General features: G+C 34.0%; 1 protein-coding gene across 1 annotated transcript; it reads left to right on the forward strand.

The window, feature by feature from the left end:
- Positions 1 to 528: 528 nt before the first annotated feature.
- On the forward strand, positions 529 to 18,471 carry LOC122041832 (5'-3' exoribonuclease 3-like). The gene is made up of 24 exons (XM_042601661.1): positions 529 to 879; positions 5,807 to 5,909; positions 6,101 to 6,177; positions 6,330 to 6,521; positions 6,685 to 6,804; positions 7,082 to 7,144; positions 7,412 to 7,561; positions 7,653 to 7,817; positions 7,962 to 8,039; positions 8,121 to 8,207; positions 8,827 to 8,976; positions 9,069 to 9,197; positions 9,282 to 9,377; positions 9,868 to 9,963; positions 11,894 to 11,964; positions 13,442 to 13,570; positions 13,650 to 13,726; positions 13,797 to 13,837; positions 13,920 to 13,994; positions 14,079 to 14,236; positions 14,838 to 14,942; positions 15,011 to 15,086; positions 17,089 to 17,213; positions 17,385 to 18,471. Exons 1-24 carry the CDS (start codon positions 676 to 678, stop codon positions 18,082 to 18,084), a joined length of 3,267 nt encoding a protein of 1,088 aa, XP_042457595.1. The 5' UTR covers positions 529 to 675; the 3' UTR covers positions 18,085 to 18,471.
- Positions 18,472 to 18,494: the final 23 nt, after the last annotated feature.

Genomic DNA, 18,494 nt, shown 5'->3' on the forward strand with positions numbered 1-18,494 from the left:
GTTGATATTTATATGTATTTACTATAATAAATTTTAGGATTAATTTTCGATGAATATAAAAAATATCTTACTGAGTAACTAATCTTCTATTAAAAAAATTACTATGCTAAGATAAATATCTTCATAAATTATTGCAAAAGAGAAGCAAAGCTCCCGAAGAAATAATAAATTTTTGACGTAAGACTCACCGATCTTATTTGTCTACTGCTATAAAATAATAAAAAAAATTATGTAAGTCTTCAAAACAGTATTGAAAATAATATTGTTTTAAAAGATAAGTATAGTTAAATAAATATATCCAAATCACAAAAATATTTAAAAAATCATTAAATTTATTATTATAAAAATACTATATTTTAGAATGGCTTATTAGATTTAATTAATAATAATAATAATAATAATAATAATTCTTTTCTGTGTAGGTATAATATGTAACTTTTGTGAATAAATAGGAAAATTAATTAGTTAAATTAGTCTCCTTATTTTGTTTAAATAATCCTACCTTTTTATTTATGTCTTTTATTTTTTTTTCCTCCTGATTTCGTACGGGTTCAATCATCGCTCGTCTCTCTCGTCAACACCTAGGGTTTCAGTCTGGCCTCCTATCACTCTCTTCTTCGATCCGAGGGTTAGGGTTTCCGTAGATCGCGGACAGAGCGTGAGAGGGGCGGCGCAATGGGAGTCCCTGCGTTCTACCGCTGGCTGGCGGAGAAGTACCCCATGGTGGTGGTGGACGTGGTGGAGGAGGAGGCGGTCGAGATTGATGGCGTCAAGATCCCCATCGATACCTCCAAGCCCAACCCTAATGGCCTTGAGTACGATAATCTTTACCTTGACATGAACGGGATCATCCATCCCTGCTTCCACCCTGAGGATCGGGTACGGTTCCCCTTCTATTTTCTTTTTCTTTTTCTTTTTCTATTTATTTCAATTGTAGGCAAAATGTTATTTTTTCCCTCTAGGCCGCATTAGTTCGCCAGCATGAGAGTCAATTGAACCATATCACAATTGACATGCAGTTTGTTTTCTTTCTTGCCGTCTGACCCTCGTGGCTTATTTTCTTCCATTCCTCAAAGAGTTATATACGTCCAATTGGAATGATGTAGGATTAGGTGCTTGAGTTTTGGGATCTTTTTTCAATACTGTTTAGATGAGGATAGAACTTTTTCACATCATACGATGCAAATCTTGCTACATTTTGCATTTTTGTGAATTGTAAACTGAGAATTTTATTGAGTCTAGGAAGCCCTCATTAATATTATCTGTACCTATGAAATATTAACCTTATTTGTTATTAGGATAGCTCATCATTCGTATGTGACATGAAGGTTTTTCACACTTGGCTACCTTGATATGTAAAGGACGGGCTAAGAGGTCACCCATAAGAGACTCCTCAATCAAAACCAAAGTGCTATGCAAAATAGGCAAAAGTTCTTGCGTTGCCATATGCCAATGTAGGTAAACATGGTTACCCACGATTATGGGATTAGATTAGCAAATTGGAATATATGAATACTTGCAAATGACGAGAAATAATAGAGACATTGACTATGAGCATAACTAGTCATAAGACACTTATGTGAAACAAAATATATTGAAAAAAGCTAGATAAATACTTCATGGTATACATATGCCTGAAAAGTTATACTTGGAGGTGATTTAAATTGTCAATAGGATCACTCTAAGGGACTACAAAGATAATACATATGGATTCTGGATTTGGGAAAAGTAATGAAGAGAATAATATAAGTTTTAATTTTCTACATCTTATGATCTCATGATTGTTAATATTTATTTTGAAATAAAGAATTAAGCATGCTCCTCTGGTCCCACATTATGAAAAAATATCCTCTAATGCTTATATTATTGACTTACCACTTGAATTAAACATTAATCAACTTTCAATATAAAGGATCTAATATCTTAACAAGGGACACTTGAGCCCTCTTCTTTGTTTGTTTTGTTGATTTTGTCCACAAGTTCTACTCCTTCTGTTATTCTACCCTTATTGCAACCATCCCATATGATTTACATGGTTATTGATACACGGGCTATGCTACCTCCCCATGGAAACATTATAAGATATGTTGTATAGACATAACTTATTTACTGAGATCGAAGAAGAAGCAAGTGAACTATTTTCTACAAATGCAATACTTGTCCATTCTGCACTTATGCACGCATTGTAAGGCTATATAGGGCTCCCACTTGACGAAGTCAAGTTCTTTTTGGTGGGGGGAGGGATGACATAAGTAATCATGATATTTTAAAATTTAAAAGGTTTAGAATTATTTGGGAATTTCTTCTAATTTTTGGTTATTTTTTAAATAAGTGTTCTTATTGCTAATAGGGGTATTAAGCTAATGAGTCATACAATGAAACTTTGGAAATGAGTTGTAGAAAAAAAAAATTAAGGAAGATGACTAAGGTGACTAAAAATTAATTTGGATTCATGCTTAAAATGTTAATGATAGAAACTATACATAACTATTACAAAGTAGTAGGAAAAAAAGAAAGATTTATACATGATATTCATTAACCTAGAAAAAGTTTTTCATAGAGTTCTGAGGAAAATTATATAGAGAATTAAGAAAAAAAGTGGTTAGCGTAGCATATATTGAAACACTTAAGCATATGTATGAAGATGCAATGAAAAGAGGCAAACTCTAGGTGGATTAAAGCATTTCTTATAACAATAGATATACACCAAGGATTAGCATTAAGTCTATATCTTTTGATACTAATTATGGATGAACTCATTGAACATATCCAAGATACGTTATTATCATATATGTTGTTTGTAGATGATATTATTTTGGTTGATGAGACACGTGAAAGAGTAACTGTTAAGGTCAAATCTAAGCGGGAAACACTTGAAGTAAATTGTTTTAGGCTTAGTAGAATAAAGACAATAACTAAAATTTAAGTCAAGTAGTATTAGACATATCAAGACAAATGTTAAGATAGGAGATACGAGTTCCCTATAAAACTTTAAGTATCTAGGATAGTTTTTGCAAAAGGATGAAAGGTTTGATAGAGATGTTTTACATAGGATATGAGTAGGATGGTTGAAATGGAGGATGATGTTAGGTATTCTTTGTGATCATAAGTAGGGACGGATTTAGAAATTAGAGGTGGATTGGACTGAGCTTTAGGTGTGGAAGGTGAGTTAACCAGCAAAACGAAATGAACAAAAAAGAAAGAACACATCAATTCTCTTTGGTGCCAAATTGCAGACTACAAATATCTATGTAAATTGTTTTTTGGCTAGACTAGATCCCAAGACAGTCCTGTCTTAGTCCAGTCTTATGAGTTAAGTTTGTGATCAACACTTCTGAGGCTCATTTTATCGCTTCTACAAGACGACTACAGTCTATTCTGTAAATTGCGTATCAGAGATTTGGCTGGTTACAATTGCACCTTATAACTTGAATACCTTTAATATTTTAGTTTTTTTTTAATGAACGAAATCTCTTTAGATTGAATCCATCATGTGGCTTCGGCCCGACTCAACAATCCCAAATCCATCCGAGATTATATGATATAAGGTCAAAGGGTAGGTGGTTTCTCCATCACCATGTTGCCACCCTGCTAAAACATTTTTTTTTAAAAAAAAAAAGGAAAAAAACACTTCCAAATTGTATACCACATTTTTTGTAAAAAAAAATTAAAAAGGAATGAAGGATATTAATGCAAAATAGAGAATAATACGTGTGCCAATCAATTTGTTAAAGCAAAGTTATTAATTATTACGACATTGTTAAAATATTTCAGGATTTCAAATTTATAATGTTGTTAAAGTTTAATAAAAAATGCCTTAATTTAAAAAAATGGTATTTGACCAATTGTAATGAAGACAATAGATGGGCATCAACGTCCTCACCTAAACCAAGAAGAGATTTCTTGAACAGGCCATACACTCGTTGTTTCAAAACTTGTTAGACCTCAACACGTGTAGGACTAATTGGGAAAAAGGAATCTAACAAATCGTGAACGCTACTCTAGTCATCTCAGAAGTGGTTGGTTACGTCAATGATTCCCCATTCAGTGGTAGAGATTAATTCCAATTTGATCCGACAGGGATTAAGAGAAGTCCTATTCACAGTAGTTGATCAGTTCTAATAAGAGGCGAGAGATGGTCGACAATACAACGCAACTCATTGAGTTCATCGCTTCGTTGTCGTGTCTGCCATGCCGATGGGCTCCGCCACTCCACCACTGGCAGCTCCTTCGATCAAGTACTTCTAGGGCGACGAGTCGGGAGAGGAGTATTACTTGTCCCAAGGTGCCCACAATCAACAAACCTACTCCTATAGCCCCCATTGTCGCTTCTTCACTCAGCCTTCCTCCCAATCAATCCTAGTACTGGCGAGCTACTCCCCATCTCTGCCGGGCTAGGCTAGAGCCCAAGACTGCCCCTTCTTAGATCCATCTCTGATTGTAAGGTACCTCTTAGGGATAATAATGGATCGAATTTGGGTGGGATTTCATATCCTCCATACCCATCCCCATTTATTTTATTCATCCCCATAGTCATTGGGTATTTAACTTTCATTTCCATTCCCATACTCGTCGGATGATCGGGTATCCATACCCTACCCATTATCTCGCTTTTTTTTTTAAAAAAATAAATTATCTCAATGAACTTATAAATATTTATTAAATTCTTAAAAAAATAACATTGAGGATAATAAGAAAAAGCCCCCTAGGGAGAGAAGTTACTAGATCTCTTATTGAACACAGGTATATTCAGGTAGCGGCTTATTAGGTAAGCAGACTAAAGTTTTTTCTTTCAATATATATACATATATACATATATATATATATCGAGTAGGGTATGAGTAGGATTTTACCATATCCGTCTCCATACTCGAACCCGAAAATTCCCATACCTGAATAGCTGATTATTTAATTGAGTCTAAAACTTCCCTCCATACCCTCCTCCATTTGGGTCGGATATCGGATTTCCTATCGGATTAGAAGGAAATTGCCATCCTTAGTAAGTTTAAAGAGAACTTTTACAAAACGTCAATTAAACCTGCTATGCTATATGAAGCTATGAAGTGCTCAAAAGAGCAAAAAAATGAGGGTCGCATAGATGAGGATATTAAGATGGATGTGCGCCTATTGAGGGAAAACTATGAGAGACACATTTAAAATAATATGGGCATGTACTTAGTCGCCCCATAAATATCTCAATTAAGCGATGTAAAACCACGACAAATACACGGAAGAGAGAGACCAAAAAAGACTTGGTCAATAACAATAAAAGAAGATATAATTCATTTAAATATAGATGATGATATAGTAAGGGATCAAATCTAATGGCATAGGAGGATTTTTATAGACGACCCCATGTAGTGAGATAAATGCTTGGTTGCTGTTGTTGTTGTTAAAGTGTTCGTATTGCCAAGCTATAAAGATAAGAGGTGTCAGGATCCTGATTTGTTTGGACATTTGTTTTAAATTTATTTGTGAATTTGTTATAGTTTTAGGGTATTTTTATAGAGTTGCCTCATTGCCTTGCTAGAAAAAGAGTTATGATCCCTTGTATTGGATGATCTTTCAATTAAGAATATTTTTCTCTTTCTGTGAGGTGAATTATTCTCAGTGTTATATTGTGGATTTCTTATGCTTTCCATTCATTCTTTGTTGCTGCTGGAACTTTGCTTGATTTGCACTTATGCCATAGTTGCTGTACATTCCATGCATTTGCATTTCATGAGTCTTTTACACAATATACGATGCATGCAAATTATAAGATTTTTTTTTTTTTTGTGTTGATTCATCTCCACATTTTCAACAGCCTGCACCCACGACGTTCGATGAGGTCTTTCAGTGCATTTTTGATTACATCGACAGACTCTTCGTCATGGTGCGTCCTCGGAAACTGCTATATATGGCAATTGGTGAGTTCTGTTAGTAATATTTGTTTTCATTGATACGAACTCTTTAATGGTCCATGTTTAAGTTTATGGATTTATTCTATGAGATATATCTTGTTTTCATTATTGATTTCTCTAGTAGTTGGAACTTGAATCCATGTGCGATTATTTCCCTCTGACTTCCGAAAGCACATTAATAATTAAACTGTCTTTAGATGGTGTTGCACCGAGAGCTAAGATGAACCAACAGCGTTCTAGAAGATTTAGAGCAGCCAAAGATGCGGCTGATGCGGTGGGCATGCCTATAACTTTACATCTCTACTGTATATTTTTCACAGAACAATATCATTCATGTAGAAATGTGACACCTAGGCTTTGTGATTAGCAACCACATGCAATATTAAGTTCTAGTGACATATTATCATTCAGTTGCTCCTGTTGCAGGAAGCTGAAGAAGAGAAGCTACGCCAAGAATTTGAAATGGAAGGCAGAAAGCTTCCTCCTAAAAAGGAGTCACAACTTTTTGATTCAAATGTTATTACTCCAGGAACTGAATTTATGGCCGTTTTATCAATTGCGCTGCAGTACTATATACATCTCCGACTAAATTATGACCCTGGTTGGAAACGAATAAAAGTATGCAAGTTATTACTTCTGTGCTTTATAGTTCAATCTTTTTCTGTCATGGAAACATCAAACTGTTCCTTTATATTCATTATACTTAATGTGTCAATCAGATGTACAATGTTGACAACAAAATACAAACATTTTGTTTTGGTTATGATGCAATTCCTTGTAGGTTATCCTTTCTGATGCTAATGTTCCTGGTGAAGGGGAACACAAAATTATGTCGTATGTCCGTCTCCAGCGGAATCTGCCTGGTTATGATCCAAACACTCGACACTGTTTATATGGCTTGGTATGTTATGTTCTAGCTGTTCTGTCTGGGTGGATGATATTTTTACATATTTTACCATCGCAGAGTAGTTATCTTGTTTTTCATGACACATGAGATCATGTCAACGTTTAATCTGCACAGTTTTTAATTTTTGTTTTTTCAGAATCACCATATATACCAATTATTCCACCACATGCTGTCAATATTTCATTAACTTTCGTGCATTCCCTTAGCATTGTCTATTTTGTGGGAATTTATGTGTTCTTATATCAGAGCTTCATGATCATTTTCTTTTCAGGATGCTGACTTGATCATGTTGGCTTTGGCCACACATGAGGTGCACTTCTCAATCTTGAGAGAGGTTAGTGCTTAATCCTATTTCCTGCTGATGCTAGAAATATAAATCACTTTGCATGTTCTGTTCATGAACTTTGGATAAAGTTCTGTATGTTCAAATATTGTATTTGGTGAACAACTATGTAAATACATTTCTTTTTGGTTTCCAAAATATTGATTGTTTTGATTGGCCATCTTCTTGATAAATTAACTTACGTTCAGTCATATATTTGGTAGTTTCCTTCATGAGATGGAATATTTACATGTGTAATCTCTGTTTTTGGCGTGTTAGATTGTTTTCACTCCTGGGCAGCAGGACAAATGCTTCTTGTGTGGTCAGATGGGCCATTTAGCAGCAGTTTGCCAAGGGAATGCAAAAAGAAAATCTGGGGAATTTGATGAAAAGAGTGAAGACACATCTATTGCCAAAAAACCTTACCAGGTTTGATTTTGCTTGTACATACTTTGTCTTTTTGGCATTTGTTTTTTTAAGTAAAAATGGTAAACGTTACCATAATTGAATGAAAATGCAGTTTCTTAACATTTGGACTCTGCGAGAGTATTTGGAATATGAATTCAGAATCCCTAATCCTCCTTTTGAAGTTGACTTTGAACGCATAGTTGATGATTTCATCTTCATATGCTTCTTTGTTGGGAATGACTTCCTTCCTCATATGCCAACATTAGAAATTCGAGAGGTTTGCGATCTGAGGTCTTTTCTTCTTTTTGTGAATGGTTGTGATTTGGAAATTTAAGAAATTTAATCATTCCATGTCATTATGTACGTTTTTTTCTTGATTTTTCACTAGCTGTCAATGTTGTTTTAATCTTCATGGTGGCAGGGTGCCATAAATTTGTTAATGGCTGTGTACAAGAAGGAATTTCGAGTAATGAATGGCTATTTAACTGACTCATGCAAGGTATACAAGATTTGAATTTTCTCACCCATTTTATTGTTCAAATTTACATCTGTGTAACCTAACTGTTTTTGTTCCTGCCAGCCCAACTTGAGCAGAGTGGAACATTTCATTCAGGCTGTTGGGTCATATGAAGACAAAATATTCCAGAAGAGGGCTCGTTTGCATCAAGTCAGTTCCAAATTTGCTATTTATTTTAGAAACAATTTTATTACTTGATTAATTATATATGTCTAATCTGCATCAAGGTTCACATGTTCCATGCAATTTTACATGTTTCCTTACAAGTTTCATATATCATATAATTTATGCAATACATGATTTACTAAACTTTATTGTTCCTTATAATTCCAGAAGATTGCTTATTTGAAGCGACTACATTTACAATTTTTATTTATTTCAGAATCAACTTTATTGTTTGATAAAATATATATTAGGAAGCTCCATATAACTCCATGTGATTGATACTTTATGGATGTATAGGATACTTTTAAAAGAAAATGAATAAATTTTTATTATCTTGAAGCAATTAGGTGGAGCTTCAGTTGATGAAAAATGATAAAGATATTTAAACATAGATATGATAAAATGAGAAAGGTATGTCAAGCTTGTATGAACATATTCAAAGATGACAGTTAAACTCAATGATGATTAAAAATTTTAATTAACATAATTAAAAGCTACAATTATTACTAGTGATATAACTGCATAGAATTCCATTCTGTCGTTTGTTGTGTGACATTGTCATCAAAATTTTGGTGATATTCATTACTGATTTTATTTTTGTCAGCGCCAAGCAGAAAGAATTAAGCGGGAAAAGACACAAATGAAGCGAGGAGATGATATCGACCCTCAAGTGAGACCTGATTCCATAGTTCCTGTCACTCGTTTTCAAGGTTCACGACTTGCATCGGGTGCTTTGCCTTCACCATATCAACAAGTTGGTGCTTCCTCAGACTCTGAAAGAATAATAACTATGAGAAATGAAAATCAGATAGCACAAACTACTAATCTATGACACTTGACATCTAGGCTAACCAATCCAAAGACTGTGATAGTAAAGGGGCTAGTTTCCGAGCCCAAAAAGTTGCTCGCTTGTCTTCTGGAGGAGCAACAGTAGGTGCAGCAATTGTAGAGGCCGAGAATAGTCTTGAAGTAGAAGTAAGATAATCTTCAATTTCATATTCATTCAGACGGTACTAAATTTTTTGTTGTCAATTTAAAAATTTTGTTTTTAATTTCTAGGTACAAGAAAATAAAGAGGAGTTGAAGACAAAGCTTAAGGAATTGCTTCGGGAGAAATCTGATCTTTTTAACTCTGAAAATCCAGAAGAGGACAAGGTTTATGCCTATAGCTCTTTTTATTTTTTTGGTGTTGGACTTATTTTATTTGATTCTATTATCACGTTGTCCTGTTATCTGTTATATAAGAACATTTCTGTACTTCTGTTGATTATGAGGATGGTATGCACATTTTTTCTCTCCTGTCCACAACCATGCCCTTGGAGAATGTGGTCTGAAATTTATTCAATTTTAGTCTGATTTAAACTGGATTGAAAAGTTATGTTTAACATTCTATTGTCAAGAGAAACAGTATTTAATAATACTTAAATCCATGAAAATTTGGTTTATCACAAAGTTCCGCTCATTCTGTCAGTAGAGTAGATTTTAGTTGTTGGAAAGATTTGACCAATAATTGACATTCACACTACTAATTGGATTATGCAACAGGCTTGAGACTGACCCATGGATACTCAGTTTTTGTTTTCATTTAATTTAAGTATCCCGTGCTAGACATTAGTTGACTAGTTATTCTTTTTTAATGTGACAGGTCAAACTAGGAGATCCTGGATGGAAAGAAAGATATTATCAAGAAAAATTTTCTGCACGATCTCCAGAAGAAATTGAGGCAATTCAAAGAGATGTTGTAAGTGATTAGTTTAATCTGTTGAGACCTTTATAATTTATCAAGCTTTTAAAAAAGCTTAATAATTGGTATACTGTAAATTATGCATATAGACTGCATATTTTCAAAATAATATTAGTTTAATTAAGAACAATGACGTGTCAAAATTTTAACTTACATCTACCATATAAAATATAAAATTAACATTTTAAGCAATCAATATAAACAATCCTTGGTACTTTAATACTTGGTCTTTTCTTCTGTCCCTCTGTTTCTACATCAGCAGTTAGGCATATCCACACTCCCAGTGGACACTTGCTATCTCTAATGATCACTTGTTTTTTTTTTAAGAAATAGCCATGTTGAATACTTAAATTCACACTCATGTGGAATACTCGTATCGGAATTAAGGTAGCTTACAGATAACATCTAATATTGATTAATGATTACTAGGCAATCTACAATTCTTCATGAAATATTTGCATATCAATCTAAAAAATACAGTACAAACGCAAACATATAAAAATAGGTGTTCACAAACTAAGATACATATAAAGAATTATATTTTGATTTAAATTTTAAACACTGCTTGGAATATGTGTTTTGCTTATCTATTTGGTGAAATTGGCTTTGATCAAACTAGAACATTAATTTAGACATGATTTGAAATTTAACAAGCTAGTTAGCTAGTGATACGATTTAACCTTCATATCTTTATGTCCGTAAACATGGTTTAAAAATTTATTTTGTGCTTGATTGGGAGAGGTGGTATTGTTCTGTTGCCAATCAATGTGCATGATAGATTGATGCTAATGAGATCATCTCCCTCGTTTTTCTTTCACTTCCCCTTTTCTCTTTCTGTCGAGAACAGCAAATGTCTTCTTCTCTCCGCTTATTAGACCATGAATTTATTTACTATATTCTACTCATATAGTTTAAAGTGGTCTGGTAGTTTTATTTGCATCAGAAAATCCTAAACATTTTCCATGACATCTCAAATGGCTGGTTGTTCTCTGTTTATCTACTGTAGGTTGATAGCAGTAAGTTCTTGTTATCTAACAAGAAAGAAACGTTGTAATAATAAATGCAATGGAATAATACTTCCGCTTAGCCATGTGTTTCTTCTCACTTCTCACAATAGATGTGATCATGACAAAATAAAACTATATCATTCTTCTTGGCTATATGATTTTCTTCGCACAATGATTTTATAATGCATGGTCATTGGCCATTTGCATGGGCATCCAAAGTCCAAACCAGACTAATTGGTTCATTTTGAAAGTCTATATTCTTAGAAGGCTGCATTATCTGACTCTTTGGCCTACTGGTCTAGCATATCCTCTTCAACTGTGGGTATGTGTGCATGAGTCAGCTTTTAAGAAATGAGAAGTCAACTTGGGTAAAAAGGGTTGGGAGCCTTGTGTTATTTCTCATGCATCTCTTGGTCCCATCATGACAACATTTGTATTGGTTATCAAGAATTTTGTTGGATCCTTCTATTTGATTTATTCAGATAAAATTTTGCAGTAACAAAGAAATTGGATTGGATTGGATTTGGTTAATTAAGGCCCTAGGAATGATATTGCATTTGATTGATATCACTAATTTTGCAAAAACATATCATCATGTGGTCTGAAGAAGTCTGTTTGCCATAGACTTGATTTGTGACAGATGCACATTTTGAATGAACCAACACCTTGGGTTCTATCAATTGTAACTGCATTGTTATCATAAGTGTCATCATAGGCAAGGCCATGAAGGAGTTCTGTTATCCACTTATCCTTCTTTTTTTTTTTTGGAAAAATATCCATAAGTTTCTTTCTAGAGGATGGGTATTGTGCCTTTTAGACACTCATCTAATATAATCCAACTTTAAAAATTTACCATAAGTTCAAAGAATTGTAAGAATTATGTCAACTACCTAGTCTTTTTTACTTTCTGTTTTTGTTAGGTCTTGAGGTACACTGAAGGCCTGTGCTGGGTCATGCACTATTACTATGAAGGAGTTTGCTCATGGCAATGGTAAGATTTTCAATTTTATGTGCTTGAATTTGCAATTTACTTTTTCTCTATTTTGTTTTTAAATATTTAAAATGACACAATATGTGGGCTTAACCATATAAACCTTGCTCTTAGGTATAGCTGTCTTCTCACTCCTCCTGCCATCTCTAATTCACCACTAGCACCGTATGGCATGATACCAAAATCGTGTTAGTTTGGTCAAAGAATGAAACTTCAGCAGGACTCAAAGTTTCAAACTTTGGTTTTATCATGATCACTTCAACTCTATCTTCTTGATAACCATTTCCACCAATGCTCTTTGAAATCCAAATCTCAACTTATTGATTTGCATGCTATTTCTATGCCTTTGATATTATATCCTGGCTGTTGTGAACAATGAGTTAGTTTCCTGATCTTTTGAATATTGTTTTATTTGACAGCTTTATTCTATGGTTTGCGTTTTTTTTGGTTAACAAACTTCATTAAATATTATTTGATCAATAGGGTTGACTATTAAATGTATCCTGAACTTTTTGGGTTGTAACAAATCTATCATAAGTACATCACATACAAATTTGTGACAAATCTTGCACATTCTTGACATAACACATCAAATGACACTTTTTCTTGATGAATATTGTTACTTCATGCCATATATTGATTTAAGAATTTCAAATACAGTTTTTAGAAAATGTAAAAATTTGCTATAGTTAAATAATGTTTAATTGATAAAAGTATTAATATAGGACACATTTGGTCGTTAAAAAATCTAATGAGTGGCAAAATGATGTAGAATGTTCTGTAAAATAATACTCTAAAAATTAATTAAAAATTTGTTGGCTAGTTTTTGTCATGATAGATTTTTTACAAAATTGAAATTGTTATATATTTGTAAAACACAGAGTTTGTGATGATTTGTTAAAAACTTAAAAGTTAACAGTAGATTTATTAATTAACCATACTTTAAATAAGCTTTCGAATGCTCATTTGGCTTTTATTAGTTCTTATTTTGATATACTGTACATCCTGTCCTGTTCGGATAAGAATAATCCACCCCTTTTCGGACAGGAATGAATAAGAGGGCTGTGTTGCTTTACTGGTCAATGTGAATATTGGTTCCAACTTTAAGGCAGTGTGATGCGAAGAACTTGCTGGCTTTTTCATGTCACTGGTGCTTTTCCTTTATTTCATTTGTTAAACTGATACACTAACATTATTGTAATTTATTTCTGTCAAAAAAAATGGGGAAAAGGAATTGTGTTTTTTTTTTTTTGAAGTTTGAATGTTTCATTGTAGTTATAATTTTTGGGAGAACTAGTTTTAGTGAATAAGGTATAAGCAATTGGCATGTGCAGCCTTTTACTTTTATGATTGATCCACAACACTGCCTTCAGCAGTGCATTACTTATGTTAAAATTAGATCTCATAATTATCTTTTCTGGTTTATGTATAGTATGTACACATACATCCATTCTACATTATTTTCTTCTGTTACCAGGTTCTACCCTTACCATTATGCTCCTTTTGCCTCTGATATGAAAGATTTAGGCAGCTTTAACATAAGCTTTACTCTCGGTTCACCTTTTAAACCATTCAATCAATTAATGGGGGTCTTTCCAGCTGCAAGGTGATTCAATTAATATCAATAATTATATTTTTTATCATTTTATTAATTATTTTGGCTGATATTTTGTCTACTGTTACAGTTCCCATGCACTTCCTTTACAGTATAGACAATTGATGTCTGATCCAACGTCTCCAATTATTGACTTCTATCCAATTGGTAACTGAAACTTGATAAAGCCTATCCTCCGTTTTCATTTTTCATATTTTTTTTAATCATCTTTATTCAGATTTTGAAGTGGATATGAATGGAAAGAGATATGCGTGGCAGGTCAAATTAACTGTGTATCTTGAAAATTCCTTTAATTGTACTTTTCAACATTACAATATTTGATCATTGCTTTTTTTCTCAGGGAATTGCTAAGCTACCATTCATCGATGAAACTCGCTTACTTTCAGAGATTAGAAAAGTGGAACATACTTTAACGGTATTAGTGGTCGCATGCAAATCAGAATCATGTTCTCTTCTGAATATGAAAATAGGTTCACTATGTGTGATTATATTTTGATAGGAGGAGGAAGTCCGCCGGAACAGTATTATGTCGGACATGCTTTTTGTGAATGTTTCCCACACTCTTTCCCCATACATTTTCTCTTTGATAAGCAGATTCTCAAATTTGCCTGACAAGGAGAAGGCTGAAGTAAAAGAGAAAATTGATCCTATGGCCAGGTATATATCATCTGCGTGTATGCCTCTGCTGATTAAGAAAACAATTGAGAAATAGTATTCTACTTTTATTTGATTGGACAAATATCCTTAAGTTATTGTTCATTTAAAGAATAGTGGTAGTGTGACCTTGTTAAATAGCGATTTTGGAAAGCCAAATTTTCTTTAGAGTTTTTGTATTATAAAATCTGCTAGCAAGTTATAGCTCGTGTCAATTGTTTTTGTTCCAATGGTATTTAGTAATATCGAATGGTTGGCTAGCCATTTTTGGTTAATCTGTCAAATGATAAAGATATTTAATGAAATTACAAAAACTTAGTGTCAAATAAATGGAGAATCTCAGAGTGCATGTTTGGAAGAAAATAGATACATAGAAATCTTTAAGAAATGGGAGAAAATAATTATATTTGATATCATTAAAAGTGATTTAAAATTGTAATGTTACTAATATACATAGCTTACACATAGTTGAATGGTGAAATGTAATATATATGGCTAATCCCAAATTGTTGGGACTTGTGGCATGCTGTTTTAACAAAAATTCAATGACCTTAAGAAGAGTATTTAACTGTTTGATCTGTTATGGCATTTGTTCTCTATGCAGTGGTGGAATGAATGGGTATCTATGTCTTTGTGGTGGAGATCCATGTCCTCCGATTTTCAAATCTCCAGTTAAAGGAAAGGAAGATATAATGGATAATCAAGTCATGTAAGCTCCAAATCTCAGCGTATTTGGTATTTGCTTCAAAGAAAGAGTGTAATCGTTCCTTTCTCCAGATGTTCAATTTACAAACTTCCAGATGCACATAAGCACATCACTCAACCACCTTCAGGTGTTATTTTCCCCCAAAAGGTATACATCTGTTTACCTGTTAGTTATATGATTTACTTAGTACCTTCGTTACCTGGCTTATCCTAATTGACATCAGGCTTTATTTTTGATGAAACATCTCTTTTCCAACTACTCATTCGTGCATGATGATTGACAATTTATCTCCATTCAAGTTAGTGGGAACATCTCTCAATTCAACAACTATTTCCTTGGTTGACCTTTGTTCATGTGTGGGGTTGAATTTGATTGGCTACAGATAGGGACTCGTTGGTTGGAATTTAAGAATTTCTGTAGTTTGTGGAAAGTCCTCTTGCTTAAGTCACTCCGAAGCTTTTTTTTTACTCCACTGCTTCTAATTGATTCATCTTGTTTAATCAAACTATACTGTTTTTTTTTATACTTGAAAATGATCTGTGTCGGCTTATGTCCAATTGTTAATGAAATGTAGGTATCTTGTTCTTTTTGACTCTAACATAACACTTCAAACATTCATCTTAACCATTTCATATGCCAAAATTTTCATATTGACACTTGTAGAAATGATCTGTGTTGGCTTATACTCAATTGTTTATGAAATGTAGGTATCTTGTTCTTTTTGATTCTAACATAACACTTCAAACATTCATCTTAACCATTTCATATGCCAAAATTTTTATATTGACACTTGTAGAAATACCATGGCATTTACTGATACCTCTAATATTTTTTTCATCGTCTCTACTCTGTAACAAAGCTTTAACTCTGATGGTCACCATTTAAAACAACTATAGGTGGTAGATTGCATCTATGGCATGAAAGATGAAAAAATATTTTCATATATATATATATATATATATTGGATGAGTAATTGGAAGCTTTAAAGATAAAAAAGACGCATGGAGAGTGAGGGAAGCAAATTTTTTGTTGGTGAGTGGATCTCAGTCATCAAGGCAGAGACGGGTTGTTTATCTACCTTAATCAGTGTCAGGAATAAAAAGGCCAAGGCCAAGGCAAGGGTGGCCATCAGTGAAGGTTAAATCATTGGAGAGCGAAGGGGGCAGCCAATGGGTGTGTGAGAGATGATCGCATGGAGCGATAGTGTTGTCAGTGTATCATATGGAGAAGAAATTAACTTTGACAGATGGTAAGTGTGGCCTTCGGTGTATCATTGGTAGTTTTTGCAAATGGTAAGGGTAAAATATAATTCTCTAACTTTGCCAGAGATATTAGAAATCAAGACTTTGAGAAACTAAGTTAATTTCTTTTGTAAAAAAAAATTGACTTAAAATTATATCAGACTGCCTTATAGGCATTATTATTATTTTACTTTATCTAACATAATAATGATATGCCGGCTATGTAAAATCATTTTCATCTCTTTAAAATTTAGGATTATTTTGTTGATTTTTAAATTTGAAGGAATTTTTAAAGGAATAAAAGTTTCCTGTCTGGCGATTGGAGCATGAACACCATCTTGCTGTTGTGGGATGAGGTCACAAATTCTTGCTGTGTTTTGGTAGAGGTGGAAATGACAAAAGCAGCAACTCCAATTCATGTCACATATGCATCCAAGCACTCGTGTACTTGGTGAAATCAAGTCAGTCAGGAAGGTGCAGCAGGAGTAGATAGACATTGGGAAAAAAATAACACAGGATTACATTAGACGAAGATGAAACAAAGAGCAGTGGAAATCACATAACAATAAAAAAAAACTGCCTAGTTTCAATCGGAGGTCCACCGCAAGTTGCCTGAAATTGCTCAAAACCACACTTTAAATATGATATAATTGCATAAACTAATTTAATCTCCATCACTTTTTGGCCAGAGTAATTGCACTTTTTTAGGATGAACAATATTTTTGAGTTTAATTGGGTAATCGCCATAACAGGCTATGTCTGTATTCTTTGTTTATATAATTAACTGTTGATTGTAATTTATAATTTTATAGACTATGAAGCTTTTCTTTTATTTTGTTCAAAGTTTTTGAATCCCCATAAATTCTCTAGTATTTTCCTTTTATTTTAATATGGTCTCCTTGCTGTAGATGGTAACTTCTAGTGATTTAAAGCCACCGCCAGTTTTGTGGCATGAAGACACTGGCAGGAGGCAATACGAAAATGGCAGGCGGCCATATGATGACGCTGGCAGGAGGCCGTATGAAAGTGGAAGGTTGTACTAGTTATCATCTGATCTTGTTTTTTTTTTTTGTGTTTTATAAATTATATTTTGCTCTTAACAAAGAATGAAGCAACCAAATGACACATCCACTTTTAGTCTGTTTTTCTTTTCACTTGTGATGTTTGCTGAATTTTTTACTGTCTCGTGCGTGTACTTTCTCAGGCATAATCCAGCTGATTCAATTTCTGGAAAACAACTTGGAGATGCTGCACATCGGCTTGTTGTTAATAGCTTACAGATAAGTCGAGACAACCATCATTCAACTTCTAGGCCTGCACCATTTCCATACAATGCCAGTGCAGTGAGTACACAATATTCAAACAGCAGATATGATGTGGATCCGAGAACAGCATCAAGGGAAGAACACCGGATTGGCCATTCACAGTATTATGGTCACAGAAATGATGGTCCCGGTCACTGGCATGCTTCTTCTACGTCGTCACATTACTATGACAGGCCACCTCCATCTCATTATGAAAGAGATCATTACAATAGATCACATTACCCTTATAATGGGAGCAGCCATGTTGATGCTCGCAGCAACGTGCCAGCTTACTACCCGCAAAGTCCAGGATATCCATATCCTTCTGTTAATGACATTTCAGCTCTTCCACCAGTAACACATGTAGCTTATTCGCATTCACAATCCTCATACAATGCTAACTACAGAGGTTACTATGACAATGGAGGCCAGCAGCGGGATCGAAATTATGGTGCTGATAGGGCACCAGCAGCAACTCAATACCATGGAAGGAGATCATATGGCCAACACCAGCAAGCCAATAATAGGTATGCTGCACTGGATAGAGGTTCAAATTGGAGGTCGCCGCCGCCGCCACCACCACCTGGATATGGTGGATAATTTACACTCAAAACTCAAATTGGAGGTTGCTGCCACCAATGAGACCACCACCACCTGGATATGGCAGATAACCAGCTATGATAAGTGTCTGATTTGTCGCTGAGCTTGGCACCATCGAGATGTTGTACTCTTAACAGTTGAGTAGTTGTCCTAATGGGGTTCCTGGTCCCATGTTTTTGTTATATTTTCAATAGGAGCATTTCCTAGTTATTGTACAATGCTGACATAAATTTGGCATATGATTGAGCCATTGGAATTTAGAGGCAACAATAAGTTAGGATTCCTTATTGTAATCTTTTTCTTCAAAATTGAATATTCTATGACTTTGTGATAAGACTTTGTATGCTGGATTAATAAAACCAGTCAACCGATTAGTTTGTTTCTAAATGTGGATTGGTCAAAATGATTAT

This window comes from Zingiber officinale, chromosome 2A, assembly GCF_018446385.1.
Source record: "Zingiber officinale cultivar Zhangliang chromosome 2A, Zo_v1.1, whole genome shotgun sequence".
NCBI classification, from domain to species: Eukaryota; Viridiplantae; Streptophyta; class Magnoliopsida; order Zingiberales; family Zingiberaceae; genus Zingiber; species Zingiber officinale.

What these genes read in the sequence shown, in the direction of transcription:
- LOC122041832 (XM_042601661.1), top strand. Translation starts at nt 676, where the DNA reads ATGGGAGTCCCTGCGTTCTACCGCTGGCTGGCGGAGAAGTACCCCATG. An exon ending in TTGCCAAAAAACCTTACCAG is followed by an intron (nt 7,562 to 7,652) that starts GTTTGATTTTGC and finishes ATGAAAATGCAG; the next exon opens with TTTCTTAACATTTGGACTCT. An exon ending in AGGCCGTATGAAAGTGGAAG is followed by an intron (nt 17,214 to 17,384) that starts GTTGTACTAGTT and finishes GTACTTTCTCAG; the next exon opens with GCATAATCCAGCTGATTCAA.